We start from the raw sequence: 8,319 nt of genomic DNA on the forward strand, positions 1-8,319 counted from the left end.
CATTTGTACCACTTTTGCTTGTCTGTGGAAGAGATGAGTCACTTTCAACTGCAGTCGTCACGTAACTACTGTCACTTAGACTGATTCACACTCTGAACAATTTCTAAAATAACAATCAACCTCTCTGCTGCTATTTCCATGCAAAGTGACTGAGGGTACACTGTGTACTTATTATAGTAAAGCATCCCATTGGAACAAAGCAGAATGTGAAAACAGATATCTTTTATTTATAAAGATGAGTATGATTTTGTGATAAAATTCACTGATAACGTAATATGAAAATGCACATTTTGGCATCGTGTGTTCTATAAAAATATAGCTAATACAACAAAGAGCTGGAGTTTCAACAAATCCTTACACAATTACATCACACCACCTACACTACAATACTGCTCAGATCACCTGCATGAGGTGATTTTGGCAATGACACAGCTTTGCTTTCACAAGATTGTTAAACAGTTACACACCTTCTGATATCACCTTTGTTCCAAACAAACACAAAGCAAGATTCAACAAAAAACACACATTAATTTTCATCATCCGTGTCCTCCTCTTCGTCCTCTTCATCCTCCTCCTCTTCAGATTCATCTTCGTCCTCTTCCTCCTCCTCTTCCTCCTCCTCTCTTCTCGTCTGCCGAGCCCTTTGTTGCTGTGACAACAAATAAACATGCAGCTAAAACACTTAGCAGGTAGTCATTAAGTGCAATTGGTGCTTCCGCTGAGTCGGCTTGCTTCCCAACATTTCGCTTTTACCGAGGTTGCGGTTATGAGCAGAGACCATACAGGTACAGACGAGAACACACCCTGAGCTACATTTGTCCATATTTATAGTACTATTGTATACGAACATTGATGTCTCATGTGAAGGACTGCCAAATTCATATTCTGGCGTGTGTGTAGTCTACTGCTGCGTGCCAGAAAGTCGGTGGTCGGAATTTCCTTGTTGAAATTTCCAACTTCCGACCTCCAAGGGTTCCAGGTGCAGGGCGCCAAAAGTTAACAAAAACTTGGCTGACTGTAACAAAATGACATCCCTTTGGCAAGTGTACACACAGTTGAACCCTAAACAGTGCAGCCTCCTTCTTTAGAAGAGGAAGAACGACGATGAGGTAACAGATGCCATTAAAATTTTAATTTTACAGAACTTTCATACTTGGAAACGTATCTAAAGATTCCATTCACTTGCCTAATTCAAGTACTTTCGTCTTTGAATACATCCTACCCCCTCCCCGTGGGTGCTGCCATTGTTGTGTGACATTAGCCATCTGCTTCGTCATTAAGTCGTCAAAGTTAGACTTTAAGTGGCATTTAATCGTACATTTTGCAATCCTCTTTTCTAGCTGTATACCTGACTGCAAGCGTGTTTTTTGTTTAGCAGTGATTGCATTTCCCCCCAGATAAAATCAAACCCAAGATGTGTCGCAAGACGCGTGTGAGGCAATCTGCGTCCAAAAGCTGCAATCTGGACATCTCTAGATAGGAGATATGACGTCTGAACACGATGTACGAGACCTGAAGAAGAAAACTTGTCAAAGATGTCAAATGATACTCCTCATTTAGTGAGAGAGTGCAAACTAGCTGTCCGGACAAATTCACAAGTCAGCGATGCTGATGCTAACTGAATGTGAAGAGAAATGCATAATGTTAGAGACATGTGATGACATGTATGGAAATCCAAACTGAATGATGGCTATGGTGATGCTGCGTAAAACACTGCAACGACTGATGAGACTAAGAGTTATTGAGCATCAGCCTCTACTGGTATGAGGAAGACTGCTGCGGGGAAGGGATTTTTTTCCCCTATTTCATCACAATGAAACTTACTGTGTGCAACTGTCAAAAGATAAAGCTCAATGTAATAAGAGAATGTGCGTCAAACGTGGATCTACTTAAATTCTATTGAAGTACTGTCTGCATCTTACCTGTAAAGTCCCTGATGTACTCAGGAAGGAGCCGGTCCGATCGAGGGAGGTTTTGGAATTAGCTCGCACTATGTCTAAGCGTGACTGGTAGTCAGGGGGGTGCAGCGAACTCCTGAACACCTGCCAAAGACAGTAGGCGCTATGTTTTTTTCCAAGGAGAGACAGGAGAATGTAAGCAATGCCTACACACACAGCCACTGGCTATTTTAATGTCTGCGCTGAGTGTAATACAAGATAACTATGAATTTTAAAACTGACTGTAAAGTAAAGTGCACAACTTGAATACATTGTACAACCTGGAATATCCAGCAAATCAACAACTAGGCTGGTAATGTTTTCTTCGGTCACACGTAAACAAGGCAGCTCAGCAGGTATGCCTCAGATAACAAACTGCCATTTAAACCACGCTGATGAAAATAAATTCCGCAAGAGCCCTCGATCAGGATAATCTTCATGCCTGTCATTGTGCCTTTTTCGGATGATTCAATCTCCCATGCTTTGTTTGGTGAGTCATTGAAAAACAGCTTTGTCTTGCTGAGGAGTTTCGCTTCAATGTGAATGGAAGGGAGATGATTCAGTGCAAAAACACACAGATGAGATGGCATGGGGTGGAGGAAAATAGCAGAAGGGCATCTGCAGGAAGAATCTCGTTAACTTGAATACCACTGATCATTTGTTTTTCACTACTGATTTAGTCTCTTAGAATAGTTCGTCAGATCTCTCAAACCAAACTGTATACAGAAGAGTCAGCAATACTCTGGGTTGTGCACATTTTCACCGCATGTTTCTCCAATGTTACCACATCAGATAAAGGGTGTGGACTAAGGAGTATGAGCAACAAGATGATGAGTAATAACACCATGATAGCTTGGATTAGCCACAAGGTTTATCAAGTGCACAGCAGAGGGTGTGCGTAGAAACTGACCGGCTTTAACCCCAGGCCAGTATAAGCTTTAAATATACATCCTTTTTTCTCTGAGTGACACATCTATGAACACAAATGTGCTAATGCTAACAGGCTAACTTTAACCACAGGGCAGAGCATCAGCCTACCTCCAGGTCCTCCTCCTCATCCACACTTTGAATGCTCTGGTAGGCCAAGGTGTACACCTCCAACGCCTTGGCATGGAATGCCATCTCCACTGTCACAAAGTCACCAAAGACTTTCTACAAGCAAAAGGACAGAGATGAAATTTCAGTGTTGAATAAGCTTTGCCACTACCTAAATGAATCACAACTGCCTGGTGACCACAAGACATGAAAAGCAGCTCTGAAATGACAATACAAGACTGGCTTCAACCAACTGAAGGAGGATCAGGAGGTGTTGGCAGGTTTTAGAAAGGTCTTCTAAATAACCACTGTCTGGTTTCACTTCACCGTCACCCACAGCTTCAACGGGCATAGTTTACATTCGCCACAACTGAAACTGTAGTTTTAAATTTGAGGTGAGTAGAAATCTCGGAGTGGCAGACCTTGATGTCCCGGATCTTCTGCTTCTCAAACTCGTCTATGGTCTCCTCCAGCTGCCTGGTGGTCCGCGTGGCATCCATGGTGGCTCTCTGGAGCTCACTTTCAGCCTGATGGGAGAACACATGGAAGAAACATACAACAAAACATATCGACAGGTGACAGGTTATGGCTAAAGCTTTAGAAAAAAGCATTAGTGTGCCATGGTCTAGTGTAAACATAAAAAAATCATCAGTATCTTTTCCTGTAATTGATTAGAAAATGTTTACTTGATACCCAAGTAAGAAGTTCCAAAAGTTTAACACCTGCAGTTCCAGCCCCACCAACTATCTCCAAAAGCCCATCAGATGTTAGCTGTGTTTCCATCCAACTGTCATGCGAATTTGAAGCAAACTTTTGAAATGTTGCAAAAAAGGGAAATCGGAAAAAGTGTGTTTACATAAACTGGTTCGAAGCTAAAAATTAGAATGAGAGAATAATTTGGGCAACTCATTTGTCCACATGTAACCGTTGCTACTACCAGCCATGTTTTGGCACATTATGTAAATACTCTGTCGTAGTGGATAAAGCTTATTTTCCTTCTGTCGTAGTGGATACAGCTGGGCAGTCATGTGAGTTAAATGTTTGTTACGTATGAACTCATTCAGAAAAGGTGTTTCCATCACCTATTACACCCATGAAGTCATTTTCAGAAGAGGCAAAAACCACCTCAAGCGGGCGTCGTAACTTTTTTGCTTGAATATTTTCAACTTTTGCTGTTTCCATCAACCTTTTCTGATGCAATCCTTCAAAACGTACAAAAAAATATATTGTTGGAAACACTGTTGGTGCCATGCTTCTACAGAAGTGGAAAGTAAAAGCGTTTCCACACTTATGTCTCATGCGCATTATTTAACACCTTCAATAAACACAGAGAAAACCGGAGCTATATAAAACGAGCTGCTGCTGTTACTTTCGCTTGCTATAGGCGCTGCATGTTGACAGTTGTGGAGACACTGAAGAGGGTTTGCGAGCGAGTCACAAGTCAAACGGATATAAAAAAAACGTATCTGTAGCTCTGCTGTCACTGCATTTGACAACCAAGCATCCGCTGAAGTCTCACAACATACTGAGCGATTTCTATTGGAGAAATTTGCCTCATCTATGTGGTCGTACATGATGATGATGTTTAGTGATGAGATGCACATGGACACACCTGAGACTGAAGGCGAAGGTCAAGGAAACACCAAAGAACATTAGCCTGTTGTCAGTGTTTGTTCTACTCCTGCACATGCATCCTGATCTACACACTGTACATGGATACAAATTGTTCTTGCATCGAGTGATTGGGAAGATACTACGAAGTAAACCTTTTCAAACTAGACAAAACAAACATTCAAAAGTTTGTATTCTTGTTTCAAAATGGAGTTATATCAATAACTGACTAGGAAGTAAGCTCTACCAAAGACGTCACCAGCACTTAAGAAGTATGTAGTTGGGCTGCCACGTTTAAAGTCTTCTGTCTGTTTGATATTTGAGAAACATTCAAGGATACAATGATCTGCCTGTCTGAGGGGTTTCTCTGTCTGGTTCTCTCAAGCTGAGCCATCTGTTTGGCCTCTCTGTCTCTGGCACTCTGAGTCGCCTTCAGATCTTCCTGCGTGGATGCACAAGGAGACAAGGACACAGTAGTCGTAAGGAGAATTAACAATGACAGTCAATTATTTATAGTTATGTGTCTGTTTTTCAAATCCTAAAAGACGTAATCTAACAAACATTTGGTGTAGCTCTGTGGTTCTGGATAAAGAACTCAAGAATTCCCTGTTGTGCAGGTTGTTGTGTTGTCTCAAGTCTGACACAGTTGGTAATTTCAAAGGAAAGATATATAAAATAATGATAAACTGTTTGAGCTTTGTCAGAAAACTGGATATAGCCAGCTTGACTTTATTCACAAGTGTCTTCACAATCATTCTTGAAGTGGGCCGTTTCTTTTGAAACAAGCTCAAAGCGTATCATGTATTTTTTAGCACAGGGTCCGCAGTTTGATTGTGTTTTAATTTAAAGAGGAAAGAAAAAAACAGGACTGTTCTGACAGTGACAACACAGAAACATGACTGATATGATAATTTATGATTTACACCTACCACAAAAGTTAAAAAGGAACTACCGACTTGATATATTTTTAACCAGAAAATGTATTTTGATCCAGGTTAAAACAAGATGCTGAGAGGTGGAGATGGCACAAAAAAGCACTGATGTGCCAGAGGGATGTTATCATTACATCAATACTGCCCCCATGTGGCCATGCAGGGGCAGTAACACTAACAGTTAATTGCTCTTTTTGGATCTTGGTCTTACTTTGGTGACACAATTGCTGCATCCTTGAAGACCAGAGAGCATTTAATTGTGAAACATGACCGTCAAAAATGCTGCAGTAACAAAGGTGCACCTTAAACACAACTATATTGGAGGAGCCATTTAAAGTTGATGTCTGCTGCTGCAGCATTTTCTGTCTTTCTGTATAACTGTTGGAAAAGAGATATTAAAGAATAAGACAGAAAAGTGACATCAGTGCTCTGATAAATTACAAAAAAGTCAATATCTCTCTTACTAATTTTACAATAACTGCACCTTGAACATGGATGAAGTCTGGTCATTGTAATTTATCAATTAGAAAGAGCAGGCTGCAGCTCAAAGCAACACTCACCCTTTTACGTTTCACTACAGCTCCATAGCTTTTTAATGGCTCTATGACTTTGGCTTCAAGTCTTTCCACCTGTAGGGCAAATAAGTTCATGTTAGCTTTTACTAACATACAGTATTTGGACTGTTTCTGTGAATATGAAGTAATGATTGAAGAGATAAAAGCAGGAAATAAAACACTGAGGTTTTACCTCAGCTTGGCGGTAGTCTTCGACCTTCGCCAGGTGGTCAGCGAACTGCTTTAATCCACTCTTCAGGTTTGGCGTTTCCGTGTCCGCGTACATGCCGATTTCCCGAACCAGGACATCCGCCTTGTCCCGTAGCCTGGCTGTTTTACGGACATAGGCAGCAAAGATTTGGCACATCTCTCCAAAGTGTTTCTCCACATTGGTGATGTTTTCCTGGATCTTTCTTGTCTGGTTGTCCCTGGAGAGGGTGAAGGACACGGTTTACACCAATAAATGAGTCATATGAGTTTGAATTTCCTTACTATATCAGAGTGTAGCAGGCCTTCAGTAAATAAAACATATTGTGGGTGTGATGTGCAGATTTTTGTTGACCAGTTTCAAAATCAGAAGCAGCTTTATGGGCCATGTATGTGTACAAATTAAAAATGAGACAATGAAAGGTAAGGTACACTGATTACAATATGTTTTGAGGACTTAAAGCTTATTTTGATGATTATTGGGATAAAATCTTGCATCACAATTATTTTGGCCAGGCTTATTTATTAACTTTAATCAATCTTTATTTGTAGAGGGACCATGTACAATATTAAACATAAATGTTGCCATTTGATGCATTGTGTAAGTAAAGCCTTTTCATTTTATTTAGTACCAGATATTAGGCTATTAGTTATCGTGTAAGAAAATAACATTTTCTAAGATGTACCGTTCGTATTTGGACTTTATTTTGACGATTAGAAACGGAAATCATACAGAAAGGTCAATTTTGAAATAATGTCAACGTTATTCTTATCATGGTCCGCTGAAGTCTAGTGTTTACACCTGGCGCTTCTCATGAAGTACGCGGTTAGCTTGTTGTATCTGCACTAAGTGTGGCGTTAAAGCATTTAAACATAAGTTTACCAACAGCTAGCTTGATAAGCTCTTGGTTGTTTTTTTTGTAAAACGCTAACGTTGATTTAACGAGCAGCAGCTAGTTTCCCCGCAGCTAACGTTAGCGGTTTGACACGTTGACTGTATCTTACCTCGCTCTTGCATCGGGAGTACGACTCATCTTTGCAGAAAGCCAACTCAAGTGTTTTCAGCCAAGTGTGTCTGGATCCCGTGTGTCCAGATTCAAGATAACTAGCTAGCTGCTTTGCTTCTTCTCTCCCAGGCTAGCAGCACGCCAGCCAGCCGTTTCCATGGAGTCCTCGACATTTCCGCTTGACGAATGCATTCTGGGAGATTGAGTCATCGGTCAACCCTGCTTCTCTCTCTGCTCTTCGCCACTTTTCTCCTCTTTAGCTTCGACAGAAAATGAAAGATTTCAGCTCTACAGTTGGAGGTGAGGCAACAGAGTTTGTTTTAATAGCTTTGGTTGTGGTTTGCTTATGTCATATCACCTGTAAAGCAGAAGTAACTACGTACATTTACTCAAGTAGCGTACTGCATGTAGCCTAGTTGAGTAAACAAACCTAGTACTGTACTTTACTGTACCTGGGGTACTTGAGTTTTCCCATTTTGTACTGCATAATAATACATACATGTATGAATACTGCTCTTTTTACTCACCATTCATTTTAGCTCTTTAGTCATTTATTTATTTATTTTACATTTATTGAGAACAACAACAATATACAAAGAATCCTGGTAAAAAGCCTACAATGGCAGCACATACACATCAAATGTAAAAGAAATAAATGTACATAGAGGACATTACATAGAGTTATTACAAATACATACAGGAGGAGAACAAACAAACACTTTAGTTCGGCTAGTACTTGTTACTCGATTAAGATTATACATACAAAACACAATGATCAACAATATGATGCATTGCAATAGATTAATCTACCCAACAGTGTAAAGCAACCATAATGCATGCTTTATCTGCCTTGACCAAATAAGGCACTAAAATGCTGTCTTCTTGTTGATCCACCAAAAATAATAATCAAATAATATTATGCTGATATTACTGGACTGGACTGTATTTACACAACTCTTGTATCCACGCCATTTTATAATAGCTCTCATTCACCCATTCACACTCACAGACAACAGCGGAGCGAGCCTACCATGCA

At 40.3% G+C, this 8,319-nt stretch overlaps 1 protein-coding gene across 1 annotated transcript; it reads right to left on the reverse strand.

Annotated features, from left to right (window-relative positions):
* Window positions 1-200: 200 nt before the first annotated feature.
* cibar1 (CBY1 interacting BAR domain containing 1) lies at window positions 201-7,455 on the reverse strand. The gene is made up of 8 exons (XM_084379534.1): window positions 7,282-7,455; window positions 6,263-6,497; window positions 6,076-6,144; window positions 4,876-5,025; window positions 3,395-3,499; window positions 2,976-3,089; window positions 1,923-2,042; window positions 201-649 (listed from the first exon to the last, which is right to left on the reverse strand). Exons 1-8 carry the CDS (start codon window positions 7,308-7,310, stop codon window positions 527-529), a joined length of 945 nt encoding a protein of 314 aa, XP_084235660.1. The 5' UTR covers window positions 7,311-7,455; the 3' UTR covers window positions 201-526.
* Between the last annotated feature and the right edge of the window lie 864 nt (window positions 7,456-8,319).

This window comes from Pagrus pagrus (assembly GCF_965226575.1).
Source record: "Pagrus pagrus genome assembly, chromosome: 17".
Classification (NCBI taxonomy): Eukaryota; Metazoa; Chordata; class Actinopteri; order Spariformes; family Sparidae; genus Pagrus; species Pagrus pagrus.

What these genes read in the sequence shown, in the direction of transcription:
- cibar1 (XM_084379534.1), bottom strand. Translation starts at nt 7,310, where the DNA reads ATGAGTCGTACTCCCGATGCAAGAGCGAG. An exon ending in CTGTAGTGAAACGTAAAAGG is followed by an intron (nt 5,026 to 6,075) that starts GTGAGTGTTGCT and finishes GCATCCACGCAG; the next exon opens with GAAGATCTGAAGGCGACTCA. An exon ending in GTACATCAGGGACTTTACAG is followed by an intron (nt 650 to 1,922) that starts GTAAGATGCAGA and finishes TTGTTGTCACAG; the next exon opens with CAACAAAGGGCTCGGCAGAC.